The 26,653-nt window shown below is 39.4% G+C and overlaps 1 protein-coding gene across 1 annotated transcript in view; it reads right to left on the bottom strand.

The window, feature by feature from the left end:
- Positions 1–3,846: 3,846 nt before the first annotated feature.
- LOC114157668 (transmembrane protein 189) overlaps positions 3,847–26,653 on the bottom strand; it is a 38,183-nt gene continuing 15,376 nt past the window's right edge. The window contains exons 2-6 of the mRNA XM_028038808.1: positions 23,412–23,531; positions 23,240–23,331; positions 13,826–13,970; positions 10,286–10,498; positions 3,847–7,154 (exon numbers count right to left, since the gene is read on the bottom strand). Coding sequence (XP_027894609.1) covers positions 7,033–7,154; positions 10,286–10,498; positions 13,826–13,970; positions 23,240–23,331; positions 23,412–23,531 — 692 coding nt within the window. The 3' untranslated portion in view covers positions 3,847–7,032. The remainder of the gene's footprint in view (positions 7,155–10,285; positions 10,499–13,825; positions 13,971–23,239; positions 23,332–23,411; positions 23,532–26,653) is intronic.

Here is a 26,653-nt window from a genome sequence, read left to right as displayed (position 1 = left end):
TGTCATCATGATAAGGAAGTGTTCACGATAATAATAAAATAAACTCCTAGCTCAGGGGGCCATATAAAAAAGCTATGGCGGGCCGGATTTGGCCCCGGGGCCCTGAGTTGGACACATGTGCTTTACAGATTATCTTTTATAAGAAACTTTTAGAGAACTGTAACACAAACTGACACTTTCTAGGAAAAGAAACCATATTAACAAATCACTAAACACAACTACAAATTATTCAACTACAATATATGAAAAAAATACAACATTAAATGAGCAAAACTACAAATTAAGAAAACATAATGACATTAACAAAATGTTAGAGGTCAACTTAAAATATCACTGACTGGGTGATTCCATTTTTGGCTTTAGAATCAGAAAACATTCCAACTTTTTGTGCTTTTGTTGAAAATATGAACATATGTTACATGAAAATAGCTACTGGAAACATCACTTATTTATCTCTGTGATTTCTTAATTTATATTTGTGCTTATTGTGTTTTTGAATATGTTGTGTTTTTTAATTTGTAGTTGTGGTTAGTGATTTGTTTGCACTTCAGGGCCTCCGTAGAATACTGAAAATTTGACAAAACTTAACCTTTCCTTAAACTTTCAGTTTTCTCCCTAACCTCACCTGTAAGTGCTCAGTAACTTGAAAGTCATTATTTCTCTGCAAACTTAAAGTTTAAGAAGAAAAATGTAAAATTCATACTTTACTCCAAAACCCATTAGAAAGCTACAGAACCCAGTTAGCCTTAATGGGCTACAGTGACTTAATTGGCCTTCTCACTTGCAGAAGCGCCTGCAGGTGAGAGCGACACACGCAGAGCCATGCAGGTTCAGGCATCCACACCAGGCGGAAACTGAAACACATTCTTGTACGTGCAGAACCGAGGAGTGTGAACACACCTTGACGTTTAACGAGACGACGCTCACACCTCGTCTGACAGAAGTCACCTGCTGCCTCACTTACACATGTCATTAGAGAGGAGTCGGAGCTCTTTGTTACTTCCACTTGCTGACTTCACTGGGATTTTTTGTGCCAAGTTGTGATCACCCTAATTAGGTTTTATTTACCTCTAATTGGGAACTAATTTGACCGCGGATCCAGACCAAGAAATGAAGAAAAATACGTATTTTTTCGTACATCTTAAAAATAAAGCCTCTGATTTTCACCAGTTTACGTTTATTCATTTTTTTAAAAATGCAGTTGACTGGTTTTGTCTCATTCTGTTCTTCTGTTTTGTTCTTTTTGTAGAATCTGTTTGTCCTTGAAGTCTTAAGGTTTTCTTCGGCAGAAGAAGCTTCTTTGCTGCCCTTTTAGTCCAAAGGGTGGAGGGTGGAATCATCACTAATACCTAAAGTCAGGAACTGAGCCGTTGCTAGCAGGTTAGCTAGGATGCTAACCTGCTAGCACAATAGCTAACAGGTTAGCTGCACTAAACCCCAGAGTTGGGTAGTAACTAGTTACATGTACACCATTGCATTTACTTGAGTAACTTTTTAAAAAAAACTCAACTATGCTGTACTTTTTACTTTTAATTGAGTAATTTTATCACGAAGTATCTCTAACCTGAGTAAAATTTCTGGATTTTCGACCCACTGAATGAAAAACAAACCTGTTTTAACCAGAAACAGAGACACACCTGCAGTTTTTGTTACAGTTTCAGCAGGTTTTTTTTTAATTGAAAGAAACTGATTTGGAGAAAGGTTCTTGGTGATTTTGTGTTACGTCTGGCGAAAACCACAAAGAAGACAACAGGAAGTATTTTTCTTTTCACACAATGCGCAGCTCGCTCCATCAAAAGGAAAATGACAATAATTCATGTAAGTAACAAAAAATAATAAAATCAGGTAAAATATTTATTTTCACAAATTACTTTCTTTCAATAAAAAACATTTAAAACTTAACAAAAACTGCAGGTGCGTCTGTGTCTGGTGAATTTTTAGTTTGTTTTTCATTCAGTGGGGAGAAAATCCAGAAATTTGACTTAAGTAAAAGTAAACAAGTACAGCGTAGTAAAAAAAATACTACGAAAAACGTTAATAAAGTAACTGTAACTAGTTACCAACCCAACTCTGCTGCAGTCGGTATGGAAACATCCTTCATCGCGTTTCCCTGGTCCTGTCATGCCGCCCAGCTCCTCCATCGTCGCTCCTTCCTCCACAGATCCACAGTGGGCGTGGCCTTCGTCACTCCCACTGAATCACTTCCGCCGCGCGCCGGCGCTAACAAGGCCCGCGTGCGGCACGTCTCACTCACGGCGGTGACATATTGGATCTCACCAGGCTGATGTGCTCCACTGATCAGGGCGTCACGCTGGCAGCCATTAGAGCCTCCATCAGCCACACCGAGAGCCGGGCTTTGATGGCGACACAGTCTGACACATGATGATTAGCGGCTGAAGATTTTTTTTAGGATTTCACGCAGCATCGCAGAAATGAATCAGGATACTTTGTTGAACGCTGCAGTCTGTTTCCACTAAACCGAGGAGTATTGATCGGCTTTCTGCTGGATTTTTAACTATATTCAGTTACCAGCATGCGACGGAGTATATTAATGAAAAAAATAAACAAGTAAAATGACAATTATCATAAAATTACGAGTTTAAAGGCATAATATTACAAGAATAAAGTCATGCTATTTCGATTATTACGAGAAAAATCGCAATAATATGAGAATGAAGTCATAATATATCGAGAATAGTTGTATGAGAATAAAGTCAGACTATTACATTAATAGTCATACAAGTCATTATATTACAAGAATAAAGTCAAAATAATGAGAATAAAATCATAATATGAGAATAAAGTTGTAATATTATAACTTTCTTGTATTTTTCTTAGATAGATAGATAGATAGATAGATAGATAGATAGATAGATAGATAGATAGATAGATATTATTAGTGTGGTCCTAATACCCTGTCGTATTTATTTCTCCAAATCTTATTGATTTAATTACCACTAATTCAGTCTAGGCAGCCTAAATGAAAGTGAGCTTTACTGCTACATGCATAGACTGCTGGATTCAACAGAGTTTCTTTGAATTTCCTTTAATAATGATGTTAAACCAAAATATTTACCTAGCTTACGCAGCTCTAGTTCTGTTAAAAGAACTCGTTCCTCTCCACTGTCGCCCCGTGCTTGATCAGTTTGATCAAAGGTAATCATCTGGCTTACTTAACATTTTTCACTGAGCCGAGTCTAATTTCTCTGGGAAAGGGTTTAAACTGGATTATTTGGATTAAATTATACACTTGTCAAAATAAATTGGCCTTTTTTGTGGTTTTAGTGGATGAGATGTTTGCTGTGATTTAGGGAAATAAAAAAGTGCAAAGTTTTTATGTTAATTGATATAAGTTTCTGATTAAGATTAATTGAAAACTAATTCACTCAAAGTAATATTTCCTTCCTTTTTTATTTACAAGTCAGATCTTATTCTCAAAGTTAACTAAAACCATCATAAGTTTCATAAATAAATGTATTTAAAACTAATATTTTATTGTGAAATATTGAAGCCATAGTTCAATCTGACATTTATTAACAGCAGACACTAGAGGGCGCTGTTGGTTTAGCTCTGGCATTTAAATTCAGCTTTTGGAATAGCAGATGGAAAAAAAAAAAGCAATTTACTATAAAAACAAGCCATTTGGTGCTCTTATTTAGGGAAAAACAAAAATCCATATTTTAAGAAAACTTAAAAAAATAATGGAGACATCAAAGCAGCACAGACAACCTCCTAGATTATAAGATTTGATTGTTTAAACATTTCTTCATCTGCAGTTCAAAGCGACAGAGAAAATCTTTAGTTTAAGAAAAGTTTTTGAAAACAGATCAGAACATTGAGGAGACATCAGGAGTTACTAAATCTTTATTCAAATCAAACAGCAGATAAAAACATTAAGGCAAACCAGCAGCGAGCTGCAAAATGGAAACTAACAAGGCTCAATCTGTTCATAAAAAAATAGAAAATTATAAAGCCAGAGAAAAACAACAGAACACACAGAGTCGTTCTGTCAGTGTGCATGCATCATCTGTGATTTCATCTGTGAGTGAAGCATTAAAGACGCCGTTTACTTGGTGCAACCATAAAATGCTGTTGTTGTTTTTGCTGATCTGTGATTGGAGCAGCTTTCAGAAATTAAGCCAAGAGTGAAGCAGCTCGACTCTGCAGCGGACGGTTACAGAAGCAAAAACCAAAATAGTTACTTTTCCCATTTCTCATTTGATCGAGCGTCAGAGCGGAGCTGGGAGTTTCTTCCTCCAGAAAATTGACTTCATGCTCGGGTTCAGTCAGAAACGGCCTCCCTCTGCTGCCAATAAAGCGATCACTTTAATGAAAACATCTGAAGCAGCATCAAAGACCAACTTTTACATTTCATTTTCGGTTCCGACAACCTGATAAATGTGACTGAGCTGTAAACCCAGAAGTCATAACTGAAACAAACATCATTTTTATTTGGTAAATGGAAGATCTTAAAATTTTATTCACATTATTTTCAGTCTAGATTCTCTCGTTTCATGATCAATAAAATGTTAGAAATTTTGAAGAGACACTACAGCTGTCTGGAGTTTTTATTTTGAAAGTCTGAGCTAGAACCCCTTTTCTGTTTTTCCTAAGAACCTCTCAGTTCCTGATTTAATCTATTTTAATCAGGAGTCACACAATAACTGAAATTATCACGGTCTGTGTGACCAAGCCTGATTGATTAATACAGAAGAACCAGAGAAAATGCTGAGTCACTGGTTGCTATGGCGATTTCTGGCAGAGAGCAGAGACAAAAAATTTAACACTCAAATAAATAGATGCTGTGGAAAAACTACAAGTCGTATCAAAAAATCGTTAAACCAGGAGCTCCAGAACCTTCTGGTAGACACGCATGTACATTTTTAAGAGTTTGTACTGTTTTATGTAGAAAATACAACAAGTGACCGAGACTGTATGTTCCAGTTTAGAAAGACATATAATGAAGGTGAATTAGATTACGGGTGAGTGCTCTCTGCACTCTGAGCTGATCTGACAGAAAACTGTAAGTCTGACAGCAGCGAGAGACTCACTGGGTGAAAGTAGACAGAAATACCTACGTTTTTATGTATCGACTGTTGAACAGTCGATACATCACTTTGGGATGTATCGACTGTTCATACAGTCGATACATCAGTGAGTGTAAGACATTTCTGTCCTGTGTCTGGCATCACCACTGGTGTTTCAGTAGTAAAGAGTGGCCCAAATATGGAGCTCAAAAAAGGGGAGGGGCCAAAATATGGTGGTCCAGAAAGGGGGAGGGACTTCTACTCATTTCACCAAAATCACATCATTTTTAATAGAGAACATCCTTTAGTTGTTTTTTTTTTTTTGCCTTTATTTGGAAAATGTACATACTGTACTATACCATCACTGCTGACATCATATTAAATAAAATGCTGCACATTTTGATGGATCTACCTAAATGTAGACACATCTGTAAGCTTATATGTCAGTATATGAAAAGATAGACATTACATTACTGATAAATGTGAAAATATGTTACCCTCTTTGCCAAGAGTGCCACCTAGTGAGTTGCGGCTGTCATTACAAGCACCTGCAACAATGGTAACTTGATTTGGTTTAATTTTGTCCTTGAAATTTAGGATTTGGTTGACAATTTCGGTGGGGTTTGTCGTGGATTCTGTTTGGGTGGTGTTGGTTGGTTTGCTGATTTGGGGTTGGTTGGTTAACATATTTAAGTGGGGCTGGTCTATTTGGTTTAAGGTAGTTGGGTGGCTGATTTGAGTGGAACTGGTTTGTTTGTTTATTTGGGTGAGGTTGGTTATTTAGATTAAGGTGGAGTTGGTTGATTTTGGATGGGGTTGGATGGATCATCTGTTTGGGTAGGGCTTGTTGGTTTGTCGATTTGGTTGGTTAATAGATTTACGTTGGGTTGGTCTATTTGGATTGGGTTGGTTGGGTTGGACTTGGTTGGTTGGTTCGTTGATTTCTTAATAGATTTAAGTGGGGGTTGGTTTGGTTGGATGGGTGGTCTATTTGGTTGGGGATTTGGGTGGGGTTGCTTCATTGGGTGGGGTTAGTTATTCAATTTGGGTTGCATTGGTTAATTTGGGTTGTTGAGTGGCTGATTCAGTTGGGTCTGGCTAGGTGCTCACTTTGGGTGTGGTTGGTTGATTTGTTAATAGATTTAAGTTGGGGTTCGTTTGGTTGGATGGGTGGTCTATTTGGTTGGTCAATTCGGGTGAGGTTGAGGGATTGATGATTAAGTTAATGAATGAAGTGATGAACCAACATTAGGATCTTATGTTTGTAATTTTTACCCATTTTATGTGAGTTGGACGGATATTTATAGTTGATTGCTCCTCTGAATCCCAATGTGGTTTGTTTCTAGCAAAGAATGAATTCATCTAAAATCTTAAAAGTTAAAGTCTAAGTCTGGTCTAATCTAACAAACATCTGAATACAAATCATAACATCCAACTGGAGTTATTAGGATTTTTGGTTGTTCATGAAGATCAAGTGTTCAACTCAGTAACTATACGTTAAATCTTGTAAGTTAATATAGATCCCAAAATATTAGATGGAAACATCATAAAATTAGCAGATTTTTACACTTTTGTGATAATGTAGCCATTGTTTTAAACATAATTCCACCTGCTCTGTGGGTTCTGACAAAAAAATCACCCAATAAACCAAGAAAGAAACATAAAATAAAGATGGTAACCGAATGCTGCTGGTCCCAAACAGCTCAGCGTCTCTTCTGGAGAGCCCAACCTCCAGAAACCTGAACCACGACTAAACAAACACCTCAGGAGTCTAAAGACAAACCGATGGATGCAGAACATCCAGAAAGCTTTTACACCAACAACAAAGACTTTCTTCCTCTGAACACATCGTTTGTTCTGAAGCAGAAAAAAAGCGAGAAGCGCAGCGATACCAGAAAAAAAAGTTTGTCTCTGTTTCTAAACATCTGTCCATCATTTCTACATCTGCATATTTGCATTTACACGCCTGATTCTCCCCCGTTACTGGTTTCACTGGGTTTGTCCGTCAGTCGGTCTTCTTGGCCCACGCCATGTCGTCGGATCGCGGTCTCTGGCCCGTCAGGTGTTCAATCAGCCACTCCATCCGTCTCCAAAAGCCCAGCTGGTCCAGTGGATAGTTGCACCATCCTGAAAACGGAAGGAGATAGGAAAGATAAAAAAGGAGGATAAGAGGATAATTATTTAAATCATATTTGGTAAAAGAGAAGAAGAGCTTTGGCTCTTTTGGAGAGCCAGTTTCTCTTCACCATATCTGTACAGGGAGGAGTTAGGAATGCCAACATGGACACTGGTTCTCTGTAACCCTCCTGTAAACGGCACCTTCCAGATGGTGAAGGTAATTTTTTCATTTAGCGCGTTTGCTAACTGAGCGCACTTAGCTTCCCTTAAATAAATTTTTTCCAGATCAGTTCTAAAGTGATAATTTATTTGGCTGTTTGGTAAGCTTTCATTTGAATAAAGCTTGACATCTGTGTCAAAGTTTCAGCTGTGAACTGTTAAGAACTCTTCAAGTAGTTAGCCCAGGGGTCTCAAACTCCAGTCCTCGAGGGCCGCAGTCTTACAGGTTTTAGATGTGCCACAGGTACAAAACACTGGAATGAAATGGCTTAATGACCTCCTCCTTGTGTAGATCAGTTCTCCAGAGCCTTAATGACCTAATTATTCTATTCAGGTGTGGTGCAGCAGGGGCACATCTAAAAGTTGCAGGACTGCGGGCCTCGAGGACTGGAGTTTGAGACCCCTGAGTTAGCCGTTTGTGTTCATGCTCTTATTTTGAAGTGGAGGAAGACAGTTAATACAGCAGTTCCATTTCCTGTCCTCAAATTTTTCTCTAACTTTATTTCAAACAAGAAACATAAAAGAGCAAAACAATGAAAATATAGACCAAGACATAAATATGGAATATTAAATTAAGGTTGAAGGGTTGTAGAGTTTCTTTTGAATTCAAGTTAGCACTAACACTAAATACCTGGTTGGTGTAGAGCTGGGGAGCCCAAAGTCGGTCCTGGAGGGCCGGCAACCTGCATGTTTTAGTTCTCTCCCTGGTGGTAATAACAACCTTCTCAGCATGTCAATGTTCTTCTTAGGCCTCTACTGAGACATCATTGGATCCAGGTGCGTAGAACCAGGGCGAGAACTAAAACATGCAGGATGCCGGCCCTCCAGGACCGACTTTGGGCACCACTGGTGTAGAGCTTTAGTGTTAGCTGAACTAACATTTTAGTTAGCAGAGGCCTCCACTGCTAACTGCCATCACCTAAACTTCAAATCATCTAATGCCTCCATTTTTAAATTTGAAGCCTCCTGTCTGACTCTCATTGTCATGAGCAGAAAGATGGAGGGCCATCCCAGGAGAAATCCTTAACCTCACCAACACACACACACACACGCACACACACCCACCCACACACGCACGCACACACACACAAACACACACACACTTACACCTTCTCACTTCCTGTGATGTTTACAGAAGTACAGCAGCTGAATTTATCTTTGAGTTAAGCACATTCATGGATGTGTGGCTGCAGGCCAAAATACATTTACATCTACATATGAATGAATGCATGACACCCATGTAGCAGCAGAGTACACATGAACATCTAGTTATTACAGACAGACTGAGGGTGCATCTATTGATTACACAGAAACCCTCGACAAGTTTAAATATGGTAAAGTATCCAGAGGTTTTGTTTTATTTCCTGCATTTTTCCATGTTTTCCCTTTTTTTATCCATCCAAATCCCTGCTTCCTCCCCCGTCGTCCTCCCCTGTCCTCCACCCTCCCCTCCGCTGCCTGTGAAGTCCTATTTGTTAGAACAGACAGCAGGTTAGCATTAAATATACATGGGGCATGGGGATTGTCAGCCGGTGGCGAACACAAAGGCAGCGAGCCGGGCCCCCAGAGGCCCCCGAGCCGGGCCCAGGCAGCCAGGCAGCGCGCGCAGGGTACCGCAGGGGATGACTCCGCCGTCCCCGACCGCCACCTCCTTCTTCCACACGCACAGGTTAGGAACCGGAGAGGAGGTCAGAGCGACCAGTGCGCACTAACAGATGCAGATGTACTGGAGTGCTCGCCGTGCCACCCCCGACAGCTCCGGCTCACATCTGGCGTCCGCTGGGGCGCAGGGTGACGCACGAGGCGAGCCGCCCCCGGAGGATGCCCCCCACTCTCACCCAGATGCAGGCAGAATACAGAGTGTGGATGTGTGACAGAGGCCTCGGGTCCCCAAAGACCTACACGCACACTAGCACAACATTTGCTTTTAGTTATTTATAAGCCAACACACACACACAGTCGCCATTTTATGTGAATATGCAGGGAAAGTTAAATTATTCTGGAAATCGCCATCTTCTGTTATAACCACCCAATATGGCCGACTTTATGTGTCCTTAGTAAGCTTTTAAAGGTGACCTTCTATGCTTCCTTGAACAGGTTAAGATAGGTCTGTGGCCTATACAAAACATGTCCATCACATTTTATTTCACAAAATAATTCTTAGATGATAATATTTTAGTTTGCTCTTTTCAGAATGAGTTGTTTTAGGGAGAAATCCTTTAAATCCTAATAATCTGCTGCTGGCCACGCCCCCCAACATAACATATAAACTCACATTTGAAAATGGCCGCAATTATACAATTGTACAACTTTAAAAAGTAGAAGTGGAGCCACCTGTCTTTTCCAGCAGCCATTGTACAGTGCATAGAGCGGTAAAACCAGCTGACCAAACATGATGGAGGTCGGTTTGGGTTGCTAGGCAACGGCACAGCACCTACTGATTTGTGACGTTGCATTCTGGAGGTTTTTGAATGGCTCATTTTCCACACACTCATTACCAAAAAATAGTTGGGTGGTTTTTTTTAAAGCGTTTTTAGAAGCAGTAGAAACCGAAACGGAAGTACAAGAATGTTAACAAAATTTAATTTAGCATATTTCCCCTTTAACATTTGGTGAGCAGAGGTAGAGTATCCAAAACTTGTTCACAAGTCAGAGTAACAGTGTATTTTCTAAAAGCAAAGTATCGAGTAACTGATATTAAATGAATATTAAATATTCATTTATTATTTAAAAATGACATCAGATGGACAAAAATATAAAGCAATGTGGAAATTTTAGTATTTTACTGGTCAAAATAAAAATAATTCTTACAAGGATCCCAGATAAAACAAAATGGCTGAAAACAAAGAGCCAAGGTGTTGCAATGGCCCAATCAAAGTCCAGACCTCAGCTTGGTTTAGGCGGTGCGATGATGGCCGTACCTGTGGTGATGCAGTAGTACGTCTCATGCGGTGAAACATGGTGGATCCGGTGGTGTTTCCGTGGCAACACCAGGTGCCAGTCCTGCAGCAGAGTGACCCAGCGCGGGAGGCCGAAGTAGGAGTGGCTCCACTTATGGATCTGGTTGGTCAGCGTCACAAAAACCGCCAAGGCAAACAAGTAGCAGTCCCAGGGGTAGGACGCCGCCAAAGCCTCTGAAACCAGAAGAATGAGAGTTAATGACTCATCAAGACAGAAACACGTTGAAAGTTTGTGATGCAAATACTTTAAAAACAGTAAGTTATTGAAAAACAAAAGAAATTAACCCCAGAAGTCACATTTTTATTTAAATTTTACTGGGAATTCTAACAGTTTTAATGTCTATCATGAGTCAGATCAACCTTTTGTTTCAGTTTTATAAATTCAGGCAGCATTTATACACGTTAAAGGGACATTACACATCTTTGACTCGGTTCTTTGGAGAAGTTATGAGTAGTTAGCAGAGAGTTAGGCTGGATAACAAATCAATAGTATATATCGTTATAAACACGTGATCCATATCGTGGATAATACATCTGATAGGATTTTTAAAAATGTCACTGAACTCCAATACAGAACCACATAGCATTCTGGGAAATGAAGGCATGGTTTCTGGTGCAAAACTACAGGAGAAAAAGTCAAAAGGAAGACAGTGCATCATTATTGTTCCCTTTTAAATGCTTCAATCCTCCACATTTCCTCTCCTTTACACACATCTTTCCCATCCTGGGACAGTGTGTGTTTATCCATATTCTGATGCAGGTAAACTGCAGCTCAGCTGAGGGACGGCGAACAGCAGATAAGTGGTTTTCCGACTGTGACAAAGTGGCACCGAAACTGAATTTCACACAGCGAGCGGCGATGCAAAGCTGTGAACCAAAAGTAGGAGTCAGGAAAAAAAAACCTCCAAATCCTTCTGATCGAGAAACGGTTCAAATACGCTTTTATTTTATGGTTTGAGAGACAAAACGGGTTAAAATTAAAAACCTTTAACACTTACTAGACAGAAATTGTAACAGTGCAGTTACCATAAACTTCATTTACCCACTGGGTACAGATGTAGCTCCTTAAAACAATGTACAACGCTTCAAAATAAATGTTTATTTTAAAATAAGAGCTGCATATTCAGGCCAGGGTGCGGTAAGAACATGCTACGGTTGATTCTTGTTGGACTTTGGTTTAAAAAATAAATACAAATGTTAACAGTTTTAATTTGAAGGAGGAAAAATTTAGCTTTTCTGCCTTCAAGCATTGCTAGAAACCAAGAAACAACCAATCAGAGCCTGGAGGAGGGGTATTAGAGCTGTCAATCACCCCTTAGTGTGGCGCTGCTCACACTTTCCCCTTTGCTCTCTGCTATGCTGGTTCACCACAACATAGCTTGTCATGAATAAGGCCAGTTAGCATAGCCACCGATAACAACTGATAAACAGTTTTTCTTTAATGGTAAGTTGTTTTTCTGCCATTAGAAACATTTAGCAGCGAGTACGTGAGATTAATTGACAGCGCTAAGAACCGCCTCCTGGTTGTTTTTGGTTGTTAGCATTAGTAGCTCTCATATTACACTATCAAAACATAGTGAGAGTTTTAACAAATTTGTAAAAAACGATTTCTTATAATAAATACATATCACAGGTTTAAACTAAATCATGCTTTCTATAACCGTTGACTGCCAGTAATGCTCCGCATAACCACCATATTTCGCTCTTTTTTCTGGTTTGAGTGAAACTGAAACAGAAGGCAGGCTGATGATCTTCAAACTGATCTCTGGATGATAAAACCAGGAGATTGTTGGGGTTTTTTCTGCTGATTTCATTTTAAAAAGAGAATCAGATCTTTGCACCAGATTTCTGTAACCGTTTGATCCAATAGACATGAACTCGCTAACCGTCTTCATGCCTCTCTGCTGAAACGACTTACATCCGTCCTCCTCACAACACGTCCCCTCTCCGTCTCTGCAGATATAAAAACTACAATCTCTTGACCTCGGTTCAGGAGCGGCCATGACAGCTGGAGACGTCAACTCTCCGAATCGTCCTGCGTCTCCGTCTTTGTGACACGGCAAGGCGTCGACATGACAGGTTTAGATGTCATCCAGCCGCTGCGTGACCCTCGGACGCCCCCGCCCCGTCTCCGCCCTCCGGCCGGCCGACTCCAGCGCTTAGCGGTGACCTCTTCGGGAGCGGGCATGACAGGCGGACATGTCGCTGCGTCTGCGTCCCCGTTTGGTGACCCCTGACCCCCTGTGGGGGCGGGGCGGGCGTCCCCTAAAGGTGGACTTCAGCTGTCCTCTCATCCTTCATCGTCCTCTCGCTCAGCCTTCATGATGAAGATCGGCCGTTTGTTTTTAGCTCCAGGTCACAAAATCCTCTTTGTTTCTCCAGGTTAAAACATATTTTCTGATTTTGATTATTTGACATAAAATGCAAGAAAATGTAAGTATTTAAAATAATTATTTCTTGTAAATGTTTATAGTAATAATTTAGAAAAATAGAAATTATTCATACAGTTTAATTACATTGCTAAAAATATTCATTAGCTTTTTTTAATGTAGTTTAATATTTATACATTACTATTTTGTAGTTTACTTTAATATAAAATTCTTTTATTAATTATCAAAATATAAAATGGAATAAAATAAAAAATCTCAAGACAATTTGACTGAATTAGTTATTGTAAATAATTATAGTAATCATTTAGAAACAATTAAAAATAGAAATTATATATACAGCATATTAACATTAGTAAACATATTTTTTATCCGTTACTTTTTTATAGTTTAATGTTAACACAAATGTTTGATTAATTATTCAAATATGACATTAAAATACACTGATTACTTTAACCAGTAACATTTTAGGACTTTGATTATTTCTACATAAAGTTACAGAACAAATCATGAAACTGAGAATGTGAGCAACTTGATGTTGGACGAGAAAATTTGCAACTTTCTGCCCATCAATCTCAGGCATAAGGAAACCGAACCGTAACCATGGAGACTAGATTGGATCAAATTTCAGACCGAGCCTCAGTTCTGGTGTAAATGCATTTATCAACTGATGGTTGCGTCCCGCCTGCTCGTTCTGCTCAACCATCATGATTTCTATCTCAGAAACTCTCTTCCAGATGCTTGCAGCAGCTTAACCCCGCAGCGCCGTGCGTAGCGCCGTGCGTAGCGCCGCCTTTAACCTGGCTAACTGGTGTCACCGCCCCCGTCCTCCTCCCATCAGCGACCTTTGAGCTGCAGTTGAAGTGCAGACATGACAGGTGGAGATGTCACCTCCTCAATAAGCGCTCTGTCTGTTCCTCCCGCTGCTGCTCCTCCTCCAAGTCCTCCCTTCAGGGTCAGAGCACACGACTACCGCCGGAGCCACTTCCTGTTTGCCGCTCCGCTCTGACCCTGACAGTCTGGAGAATATCTGACCTTCGGGAGTCCTCAGAGTCACTTCCGAATGCCACAAAGTGCAGCTGGAAGCCGCGGCGGGAACCGAAGCGGTTCGTACCTGGTGTGCATGTGAGGAACCTGTAGGCCATGTGGGCGAGCGGCAGGATGGGGATCGTGCAGTTGTCGCCATTGGTTTCGATGAAGTCGTGCCGAGTGATGGCGGTCGGGTCGATATGGTGCTCCCTGAACGGCCGGATGAAAGCCTGCAAAGAAAAAACGTTTTTGTGTTTCTCTTTTGCTTGGACAATAAACCTGCAGTAATTTTTATAAAATATATACTTTTTAACATATTTGTTATAACCATCAGCATGTTTTGACAATTTAATATAAGACTGAGTCTGTGAAAAGATCGATTCCTCCCTGAACTACTTTGGGCGACTGACGGAGTGCAAAAACAACCAATGAGAGTCAGGAGGCGGGTCTTAGCGCTGTCAATCGTCCACATGTATACGTGCTAGTGGCGTGTTTCTTATGTAACTGTTGGGTTTACTGTGAATTCAAAATGTTTTCATCTCTGCTGCTATGTTACACTATAAGCAGTACTGTTGCAAATTTTGCACAAAAATGTTAAGTTGTGTATATTTTTGAGACGAAATAAGCTGCTGAAGTTAACAAGTGACTAAATTTACAGTCTAAAAATGCACATCCCACATTTAATAATAAAAAAGGGCAGAAACCAAACTGTTTATACATTTATATCTAGGAAGAAAACAAACTTTATGCATAAAAACACCTGCAATTTTCTCATCTTTAGCTTTAGCCATATTTTATGGAAATTGGATAAGAAATTATGGCGCTACAAACATTTTTGTGACAGATTTCTGTTTATCCCACGTCGGAAAGGTCTGGTTTTATGGACATGTAACAATACAAAGTAAATTTGCTGTAAAACAAACTGCTACAAGAGAGCTTTCTGTGATGATTCTGGCCCGTCTGCCTGCTTTGTTTTCCTCCTCAGCTCTCACCGCTCCAATCAAACTCATCTGGTTCACCTGCATGCTGCTGCCTGCAGAGCATTCAGGCTCATGTCATCCACATGTCCTGCAGCTGTTACATTCAGCACTCAGGCAGGCAGACGGTGCGAGGCTTTTGAAAGCCCTTTGGTGTGAGTAGATATCCAGCGTTCCCTCCTTACCTGACCACGATCTCGACCACATTTAATGTCTCTTGGATTTCCCTGCCTTGCCCAGCCCACGTCGGATTCTTCACTGGGTTCTGGTTTCTGGACACGACCCTGGTTCTGCCTCTCGGCCTCGTCCCTGGATTTGTCTGCCTGATATTGTCTTCAGGTGCCTGACCCGTTTCTGTGCCCTGACCACCAATCCTCACCTGACCCTCAAATGAGTTTGCCTCTTTCTGCCTCCCTGGTTCTGACCCTGCCTCGGCCTCTTGACCTCCGAATCCTGATTCCCCCTGGATTTATCACCTGCTACCTACCATTGTGCTACCAGTCCTCACGCTCTGGATCAGTCTCCATCTTGCAGAGCTGGTCTGTCCTCTACAACCAACACCCCAGAGATGACTCCTCGCCATCACTTCGCTGAGGAACCAAGAATCTGCCCCCGTTTTCCACGGAGGTTTAAGAAGGTCGGTGGCTTTTCTTACTGAGCCTTGACCCCAAGATTACAAGCCACTAACCTGCTTCTCTGTTCTCAGAGGTTCCTGTACCTTTGCTGGTACCATACCCTGATTCTCAATAAAACATTTGCTTTTCCATTTGTGTCTGACTGAAATTCTGGGTCCTCTGTTCTGAGCATTGCACTTTCCTGCCATCACCCTGAACAACAACTCTGTAAATAATCTGCATTAATAAGGGGAATTACAGCAACATTTTATTTCCATTTGCGGTCAGTAAAGTGTTAAATTTAAATTTTTTGAATTTGAAATGGCGCCTGCAGGCAAGCGTCAAGCGATTGGAGAAGATACACAGCATCAAGGGTGTACTTTTTTCAATTTTGGCTTTATGTTTTTAAATGTCTTAATCTGTGTGTTTACTTGAAAGTCCAGACATTTGATTATATTCTAATATGTAAAACAGATTAAACAGGAACGTATTGAAAATAAACTGACATCTTTTTGAGGAAACAAAGATGGAGGGAGTTTTATGAACTTCTCTAGAAATTTCGGAGAACCATTTGAACATCTTTGTAGACCACACACATCCTGGACACAAACTGATGAGACTTTTTACAGATGTCTTTGTCTTTGCTGTGTAAAGTCGAACTGTGCAAATAAATCTGATTCTGATTAAATTACTTTCATGCATTTTGAAGGACTTCCAGCTGAAAACTGGATTTATTTATTTGATGAATCATTTGACGTGTTTTGTTGTGGTTGATTAATTAAATATCTCAGCTAACACAAACATTCAGCAGGAAGTAAACCCAGCCGACACTGTAAATCATTTGCAGCTTTTTTTTTCTTTTTCTGGATAATAAACAAACTGCAAAGCTAAACAATGCAGATTAAACACACGGAGGAATTCTCACCACACTTAGCAATGCTGAGCATCGAGCTCAACCCCAAAGCACACATTCAGCATCCTAATAAAGCCCAGAACAGCAGTCGACCTGCTCAGACACACACACACAAAAACTGAAAAATACCAGCTTCAAAACACACACACACACACACACACACACACACACACACACACACACACACACACAGGCAAGTGGCTCAAACCACACCTGCGCTGTGCAGAGGCAGACACCTGTCTGTGAGAGAGCAGGGGTCTCAAATGAAAGGCTGAATCAGAATCTCAGAAGCTTAAAAGCGGACAAAGGGAAACACACCCACGAGCACACGCTGGATAAAGGTAATTTATTTCCCCAGGTAGAAGAAAAGGCGACAGAAGCGAAGGTTTGCATGTGTGTGTGTGTGTGTGTGTGTGTGTGTGTGTAGGGACGGAAGCATCAGCATGAAAACTCATTATTGTCGGGTTTGCTGCTCGAAACAATCACCGCCGCCGATCTGTGCACGTCATCGATGGGTGCCACTGCAAACTCTGAAGCTATCTGTTGATATCTTTGCAATTAGGTCTCCATCTCGGTCGAATCGGGCCTCTCCGCTCCCCGCGGCCCTCAGGCACATGAAAGGCCGGCTAAGCCGTGGAGGTCGTGCTGAGCGGGGCGGCTCCGGCGCTCCCAGTTACAACGGCGGGCCGCCGGTCGCTGCGTGTCCTCTAATCCCACACCGTTTAGCGGCCTCCGTGGCACGACGCCCGTTAATCACCGGCTCACATCGCCCATCGCCCCGGCAACCGGCGCCGTCCCACTGCTCTGGCAGACACGCCCCAACACCCCCAATTTTTGTCCTTCTGACATTTATTTCAACAGATTTTTTTCCTCTTTTCTTTTATTTTTAGGAGAAATTTCAACTTTAAGGGACCCAAACAGTGAGTATGCACTACATGTGACACATAGGGGTGCTGTGCTAGAGCGGGCGCCAGAATACGGCAAAAAAATAATGTCTGCTAGGCATTTGAAACCTGCTTCTGTGCGTCTAGGGGTGCAGATATGTACTTTCTGAGGTGTGTCTGGATTTATTAAAGTATCTCTGTGTACCAGTAGTTCTAATTTGTACAGTTTTAAGGTAAATGGAAACATCTAATGAAAAGAAAAATTGCATCCAAACATGATGGTGAATAAGGGCAAAACCAAAGAAATGTTATTTCTTACAAGAATAAAGTTGATATTATTAGAATAAAGATAAAATATTGTCTGAAGAAAGTCTTAAAATTTGGAGAAAACTGGCGTCTTAATGAAAAGCCCCACTTTTTTTCTTCTAAATTTCATTTCATCATATTCTTTCCTGCTGTTATTGGTATTTTATATATTTTTTAACTGTATTGCTTTATTTAAGGTTTCTTTAACCTCGTAATTGTTCATCACTTTATAAAGTTATTATTATTTCCGCCATCATTTTGGCGCCCCTTTAGCAAAGCGCCCCTACAGTGAATGCCAGGGTTATAGCAGTTTGGGGTTTTTCATCATATTAGTTTTATGTTTTGTATAATTTAGTTAGCTTAAATCGGTTTTTACAGTGTTTGCTAGTTTTTATCAGTTAAACATTGTTTAGTTTTAGTTAGTTACAGTACTAGTTTTAGTTCTTTTCATAATTTGGTGAACATTTAGAAATTTAAAGAAGATTAAAGTTTTGTGATTATGTACAGTGTGATTGGGTAATAAATACTCAACAGAAGATATAATTTTCAGTAATGAATTAAATTATTGTTGAATAAGCAACTGACTGTGGTGTTTTATGCAAACTTTTGCTGTAGCCATTTTGCGGAGTATCTTAATTTGACCACAGCTGATGTAAACCGCTTGTGTAGGAAAAAAAAGAAAAATCTATTTCACAACAGTTCAAAAGCTGAAAAAACGGAAAATAAAATATATTACATCTATAATTTCAGTATGCTTTTGTTAGCTTTATAAAATCAACAATATAGTTCCAATTAGTTCCAGTTTTTTCCCATTAATTACTGTTTTTATTTATCTCAGTTAAAGAAAATCTTTTCTCAATTTCAGTTCTTGTTATTTTGTTTTAGCATACCAGTTTTTTGTGTCTGCATTCACATTAGAAAGCTAATCCTCCTCGCAGAGAGCTGCAGATGTTTGTTAAAGATGTAAAAAAAAAAAAGGCAGACAGGAAGAAAAGCAGCTTTTAAACAATGAGAAGCCGAGCAGACTGGGACGGACGATCTTCAAACACATCCTCCTAAACTGGAAGCACATCTGGCAAATTTCAGAGTGAATCGAGCATCATTGGGAACTAATGAGCGTGACTTTGTCCTCAAAGTAGACTCATTAGAGGACTGCGAAATCCTTGTTGAGTCAATTAAAGCTCAACGACATGAAGACTAAAGAAAATACAGCGTGGCCCGAAGCCTCGCGAAGGAATTGTTCTGAGCACTGCAGGGAGGCTGTGCAGCTCTTCTTAAAACGCGGCTGCAATTCCAGTTCTGTGGAGACAAAAGAAAACCCGTTTCATGGGCTGAATTCAAAATAAATCGTTTTATGTTCTGATGATGATTGGGAGAGTTTCCCTTTGTACGTTTCTTTAAAATCATATCAGATGTTTTCGTTTTCCCCAAACGCTCTTTATTTAATGTGCTCAAGTTTCATTTACCTTCGAACCTCACATAAAAAAATAATTCACACCCCCAGACAGCGTCACTTATTTTTGGTTTTTTCCTCATTCTTAAATGTTTTAGGTCGTCAGTCTGACCAATCTAACCCTATGTTTAAAAGGAAGCGCCCTCTTGTTAAGATATGAATTTACTCTGATTAAATGATCTTTTTCTTCAAATTAAAAATACTCAAATCTGATTTCCGCCAGAACTGTAGATCATTAAATAACGTGAATAAATATAGGTATTTAAATTGATTAGTTGTAACAATAGACTTCATTTCAGATGATAAACAGTGCAGTAAAAATGCTGTAGGCTGTTTAGTTTTTCTAAATTTAAATATAATATTGTTACATGGACGTCGCCATGTTCTTTACGTTGCAATGCAGCCTGGGAACATGACATATGCTAGGTGCTACAGTGCTAGCTACATCCAGCTAAAACAGTCATTTTTGCACATTGAGTAACGTTCAGCTGCTTCAATATGAACTGGAGTGGATTGAAAAAGAAGACAGAAGAGAAATGATGAAGATGAGGAGGACCAAACAGATGAAGAGGAGAGAGTCAGAGAAAATGATGTCTGTGCTGCTGGAAGATGTTAATCCAGATTCCAGAAGGAAACCATTTGATTCACAGAGCTAGAGCTACACTGTTTCCTATCAAACTACTTTCTACTTTCAAATAAAGGCCACTAGAGCCAACAAAACCTTTTCAAAAAAAAGAGCTCTAGTTTCTACCAATCACAGTTAGGAGGCGGGTCTTAGCGCTGTCAATCACCCAACATCCTCTTGTTCTCTGCTGTGCTGCAGCTAGCAGAACCTGTCATGAATGCTAAGGCTAGTGAAGGTAGTGAAGGTTTTAACAAATACGTAAACAACATTTTTAAGTAAAAGTTACTTATTGCAACTTTAAATATTCGTTTTGTTGTCGCTTAAAATATCTACTTCATAATCTTACAATTTTTTAGTTTTCATGTTAGCTCCTACTAATGGTGGTAGCTCCTGCTAATGGTGGTAGCTCCTGCTAATGGTGTTAGTAAACAGTAGATCAGATATCTGTGGGATGTGTTGGATAAACGATTCCAATCCTGAGAAGACCCACTTTGTTAAGCAGGCCGCTACATCTGATTGGTGTCGTTATTTTTTCACTATTGGCCTTTTTTGCTTAAAAATGACAGAAACACTAAACCTGCGGACTGAGAGTCCAGCCTCATCGTTCTGGGAGCCACGTACAGATTCAGCGGCCTGAAGACCGTTAGCATAAACGCTTCTACACTCTGTGTGTTTCTCAACCTGAGCAACGTCCTCAGAGATGTCCCAACAATTACGGACAACAAAGGAAGCTGGAAGTGAAGTCAGAACGAGCTCATGTAGACACCAGACGTACACACGGCAGCAAACGGAAACAAACAAAGAATGAAAGTGGCTCTATTAGCCTCGGGTGTTCTGCATCCAGTCAGGCTTTGATATTCAAACTAACCTTAAATAGAAGCACAAACCTGCTTTATTCTTCCGCTCAGAGCCACCACTGAGGTAACCGCACACACACACATCAACACACACACACACACATCAACGCAGCCCTTCTGTTCTCCGCTAACGTCTATTCTTCTTCTCCACTAAATGCATTTATTAGGGCTCTCCTACGGCGGCGGACACGCCATGTAAATATGCCGCTGTGTCTTCAGCTTCAAAAAATGCCACATCATACATGGACATTGTCCGCCCACGCAACGCCTTCGGAAAGAAAACATGGAAATTACACCAGTCAAACTAAATGTGATGCAGGAGGGAAAAAACTTTTATTGTAAAGAAAAATGAAACATGGAAACATCAGAAACATCAGGCTCTGAATTAAACTGAAGGATTTCATGTTAAACTCTAAGGTGTAGCGGGTAGACATCTGCTCTAACTCTTCATATTTATTTACTTTTAAAGTTTAATTTCTGACTTTTTCAGGGGAAGAAAGGAGCCGTAACGGTCAAACTGAAGGAAAGGAGAGAAAACAAGGAGGGAAGAAAACGAGGGGGGAAGGAGAGAAGGAAATAATAAAAGTTGGAGACAAAGGTGCAAAGTAGAGAAGGAAACAAGGGAGATAAGATGAAAGGATGAAAAAGGACTAAAGAAAGAAAAAGAGAACAAACAAAAGAATGAAAGAAAGAAAAAGACAGGACACTAGAAAGGATAAAAGTAAGAAAGAACACAAAAGGAGGAATGAAGGAAAAAGAAAGGAAGAACAAATGAATGAAAGAAAAGAAAGGTTAAAAGGGAGAGCTAAATAAAAGAAATAAAGACAGGACAAAGGAAACGAAAAATAAATGGAGAAAGAAATAGCAAGAAAGAACAAAAGAGGAAAAAGAAGACAAATGAAAGCAAAAGAGAAAGAAAGGACAAAATAAAAAGTAAAGAAAGAATGAAAAAGAAAAAGGGAATAATTAAGGAAGGAATAAATGAAGGAGAAAAATAAGAAACACAAAAGAGGAAAGAATGAAGGAAGTAAGGATAGAACAGGAGGGAAGAAAGAGAGAACAGATGGAGGTAAAATACAAGGAGACAGGAGGAAGGAAGGTAGGATACAAAAAAGGAAAGAACAAAGGAGAATAAAAAGAAGAGAAAGGAAGGGCAGAAAAGAAGGATGAACACTAAGGAAGGAAGGAGAGAAGGAAGGAAACAAAGAAGGGATGAATGATGAATCAGGATCCTCTAAAAACGGAGGATTTGTTTAAAATCTCGACTGAAAGGAGAAAAATCTGAAATCCTGCAGACGAGTAAAATCGAACAATAAAATCCTTCATTTTAATCTAAACTCAGAAAATAAACCGTTAAAATTTACTCTGCACACGCTTACCTCGAACAACGAGCTTTCACACGCCGTTTTCCATGTTTCATAAATTTTAATCAAATTCTGACTAATATCAACTCATTACTAATCATGCATTGATAATATATGTGAGCAACACAAACGGTAGCCGCTCTAATTGGGGTACATGAGATCTAAAAATGCACATTAGTTTTAACATTTCAACAAATTATTTCACTATGAATAAAACATAACTGTAAGAGACACACAACACACAAACCGTGAAAATCTGATGGTATTAATCAAAACAAACGACCTGCAAGCTGCACCTGATCACTGATTTTAAGTGGATGAAATGAGGATGAACTTTAATCTAATTGGCTTTGTTGTAAAATGTGTTTTAATGAGTGAAGTAGGTGCAGCCATCTTTAACCAGCACATCAACAGCAAATTATGACAACCAATGAGCAATAAATCAATTAATTGTATGATTAATTAAAATGAGAGAGATCATTTCCATTTGGACAACAATCGTCTTTAATATCGTTGAAAAGTCGCCATTTTGAAGTGCGTTGTAGTTAGTTTACACTACCTGCCTCTTTTGCCTGTTTTCCCTGTCAATGCTGAATGATTATTACTTTTTGGAATAAAATTTTGGCTACAGAGATTTCATAATCCATTTTATGAAGTCTCTGTATTTTATTAATAATAATAATAATAATAATAATAATAATAAAAGATTGTAATAATTTTATTTACTTTGGATATTTAAAAGGTTTTTCCGCTCCAGTGTAAACTATTTTTTAGAAAAAAAAATTTTTTTTTATGTTTGAGTGGGTATAATGACAATAATGATAATTATTATTATTATATTCATTGAATATGGTCTCAAAATAACAGTATTATCATGTATCGCAATGATTTCTGGGACAATTTATTGTCCAGTAAAATTTGTTATGGTGACAGGACGAGTCCCAGGCAAATAAATTTAAGGCCTTTATTTCAGAGTAAAACAAAAAGCTCCCACGTTGAATATGATAGCAATGTAAACAAAGCCTAATACCGAAATTGAAGAGATTCAGGCCTAAAGAACTGAAAGCTTACACTTCAAAAACTTTTTTACATCTTTAGAGACAATAAATACTTACTTTTTGGGGAAAAACAAGTAAAAACAGAGCAAATAATCAATTTTCTATCAAAGTGCAAACCTATTAAAATGTAGTTTTCAAATAAAACAGATCAAGATTTTCAGAGAATCATAAACAAAAATTACTTCTGCAGGAGAAAAATTACAATAGCGCTCTAACACCACCTTTCTCTTGTGATTTTTATTTAATATAATTTATTTTACTTTTCTTAAGGGGAGAAATTGTCAAGAGATTGACCTGCCAGTGATTTACATATTGGGAAATGGAGTCAGTAGAGCCAGTAGCTGCATTTCTATTGACCAATTAAAACTCAATGTAAAGGAGCTTCTTTGATATGGTTTCTATTTATTAAAGAATTTTTTTGCTGTAAAGTTCAGTTTTTTCTGCTCACCTTCCCAACAACAGGAATATCCACGGATCCCCAGGTGTCGGCTCCCCAATGGACAATCCCCGAGGCAAAATCTGCCGTCACTATTCCCAAAACTGGAGTGGAGGAAAAAGTATGTAATGTAAAAAAAATATGAATAAAAAGGACGAAAAAAAGTCTCTGATTGTTCTCTTACCAATGCCGAGGATGATCTTGTAGATGTGAACGGTGGAGAAGTGCAGGAGGAGGAAGAAGAAGTTGATGATGAAGAGGAACAGGCACAGAATCACACAAACCCACTCCTGAAATCGTTTACCTGCAAAGAAAACAGCAATTTATCTCTCCAAGCACAAGAAAAACTGGTCAGAATGAGGGGAAAATAAGTAAAGGATCTGATATGATGGCAGTTTCTGCAGGTTTCACCAACTCTGATTATTATGAATGAAATTTAAGACCCATATCTCCACAGTAATGAACAAACATCGTCCAGCCAACTGGCCATAAATTTGAACTTACCCATTAAATTACAGAAGCAAAAAAGCTAGCAAGTTGTTAGCAGACAGTTGGCACTCTGCAACCATCTTGAGTCGCAGAACCCAGAGATTAAATAGACATGTCTAGTCAAAATTTATTGAATTTAAAGACATTTAAGACCTTACTTTAGATACACAGATTTAAGACATTTTACAACTATTATGAATAAAATTTAAAATCTATGTCTCCACAGCAATTTACAAATGTTGTCCAGGGAACTGGCGATAAATTTAAACGTACCCACGACATGACAAATGCTAAAAAGCTACTTAGCTAGCTATGTTAGCAGCTGTTTAGTGGGATCAATGAAGTTGTTGTTTGTTTGTTTTGAAAGTCACAGAACACAATGAAGCTCTCTGAGTGCGACTCCAACTTTTGATTGACAGAAAAGAAAATAACTTGCTTTTTTACAGGAACTTAAGACATTTTAAGATCAATTTAGAAGCATGAATTTAAGACTTTTAAAGACTTTAAAGATGCAGGGACACCCTGGCTGAACAAGGTGAGGTCCCTGCTCCTATCAGGAGAACAAGCTGCTCCTTACTGGAGGTTGAAGGATCACTCAGCAGCCATCAGTCCGAGTGTGTGTGTGTGCCAGTGTTAATATGTAATCATTCAGAGGAAGACAAATGTACTCGAGGCAGCGGGGTCACGACCTCTGCGGTACGAAACACTGGCGCTCAGGCCACACAGAGTCCGCTTCAGGTGGGAGGCCGGTCTCTGCGGGAACGATCCAAACTCAGAGGTCAGCATCTCGGGGAGCGGCGGTCGAACTGAAACTAACTCCAAACTCCGGATTCAGCAGGAAAACTGGCGAGCGACGGGAGGGTCAGAGAGAGAACCCTCAAGCTGCACGCTGCAGAACATCAGAGCTGCTGAATTATTGAGATTTTACTCTGCTGCTCGTCTAATTTTCCTGGAAACGTCTGGATTGACTGATCTGTAACTTTACGTTCTCAGTTTCATTGTTTTTTGATGTTGTTTCGGTTTTTCCAGCAGCTGGACATTCAACATTTCACCGATTTACAAAAATAAACCCTCAAAAAACAGCAACAACATTCATTTGCTTTTCTTTGTCTTCAACAATCTAACGTGTCTGAAACTTTAATGTGTCCAGATCCTAACGTATCTCACAGCATTAGCAGCCTATAAGAAATTCATGACATTTTTTCCTAATAAAGCACTCGGGCCTGCAAAGGTTTGCGTCTACAGACCTGAGCAACTATGAATATGAAGCTGCGACTCAGAAGGTCAGAGGAGGGTTGGAATATGTGATTATGGATATTTTACAACTCATCAAAGCTGACCTTTCACCCGAGACAGACAGACGTGGATGGAAGTTTAGGTTTGCCTCTTAAGACGCTGCTGTTTTAATCTGTCACTAAGTTCGTTTAGTTGTTGCACCTTTTCTTTTGTCCTCAGTTTGTCACATTTTCAGCTCAAAGTTGGGAAATGTTTTACATCTGTGAATCATTTTGGTCTTCATGCTGAAACTCGCTGCTGCACAGACACTTCAGACAAAATTTCTTTTAAAAAAATGTTATGTTGCGATCAGGCGAGAAATCAGCTGTATTGATCACTCAAATGTTCTGTTTGTGAAGATTTAATTTTTGTGAAATTGTTTGTTTTTTTTCTAAATGTTTCCTTGAGTTTGAATAATTCAGAGTAGCGCCAGCCCACCCAGGATCTACCGTCCCCACACCAGCCCAGTTTAGTCCACTTTAATCCAACTCCAGTCCGTTTGCCTAGAAAGTCCGGTTCATTTGGTGAGGTGTGAATGCGTAACCAAACTCCGATGTGAAACAAAAGAAGTGAACTCTGGTCCACTGACAAAACTCTATTTTGGTTGGAATGCATATGATTGCCAAGCGGACTGGAGACCGCCCCAACAGGAAGTGGACAGTTTTGGTCCCAATCAAACCGAGTCAACTGGACTTTTCAGTTCGTATTAAGCTGGACTTTGAATTCACATCGAATCCTAACCCTATCCTAAAAGAAAGTTTTTGAAAATATTTTCTGTAATTTGGAACCTTTATTAAAGAAGAGAAAAATTATTATCAGAAATCAAATTTGGTGTGAAAAAAGAAATAGTAGATTTTATTTTTATGCCACATCACCAACTGAGACTCTTTAGTGCTAAAATCTGAATAAACTTCTTGGTGTTGTTCTCCGTTTCAAGTTTCTTCATTAAAACAAGAAACTTATTTCACAGCAGTCAACATTTTATTGATCAGGTTAACATCCTGGTCAATCATCTCAATGTCGCTTAACGTTCACTACATAAGTTTCTACTAATGAAGAAACCTAAAATGGAGAAAAACAGCAATACGTTTCTTTAATAATGTTCCACTAGTAGAATATTTCATTTATAATGTGGGTTATTAAAAGTACTAGAAACTAGTAAGCTTTTTAATTGACATTAAGTAATTAGTAACTCAATGTAAGCTCAAAAATGTTGCTTAAAATTTACTTGTAAGTTAGTTTTGTGTAATTTAAAGTACACCAAGATATTTGCACTAAAAATAGACAAAAATATTTGTCTATTCAGTTAAATGAATCACTAAAATAAACTTTTCAATAATATTTTAAATTATTAAGTTACATCTGCAATAATTGTAATAAAAGCAGTAATGAGTTGCAGAATTTTTAAATAAATAAACATGCATGTCTCCTGCGCGCCCACTCTGTAAATCTGGGCCACTGTGTGCGTTTGGACTTCAGGAAAACACATTTAGCTTTGTTGTTTTAAGATTTGTGTGACATCTTTTCCTCCCCAATCCGCCTGAAGGGGTCACTGCAGGAAAATTCTCTCCCACCTCCTCTAAGTATGACTGCCTCTGCGCATAGATCGACCGCCAACACACACACACACACAGACACACACACACCCACACACGCACCCCG

Source organism: Xiphophorus couchianus, chromosome 2, assembly GCF_001444195.1.
Source record: "Xiphophorus couchianus chromosome 2, X_couchianus-1.0, whole genome shotgun sequence".
Lineage (NCBI taxonomy): Eukaryota > Metazoa > Chordata > Actinopteri > Cyprinodontiformes > Poeciliidae > Xiphophorus > Xiphophorus couchianus.
The sequence above is the reverse complement of the archived record's forward strand: the minus strand, read 5'-3'. Positions and strand labels throughout refer to the sequence as shown.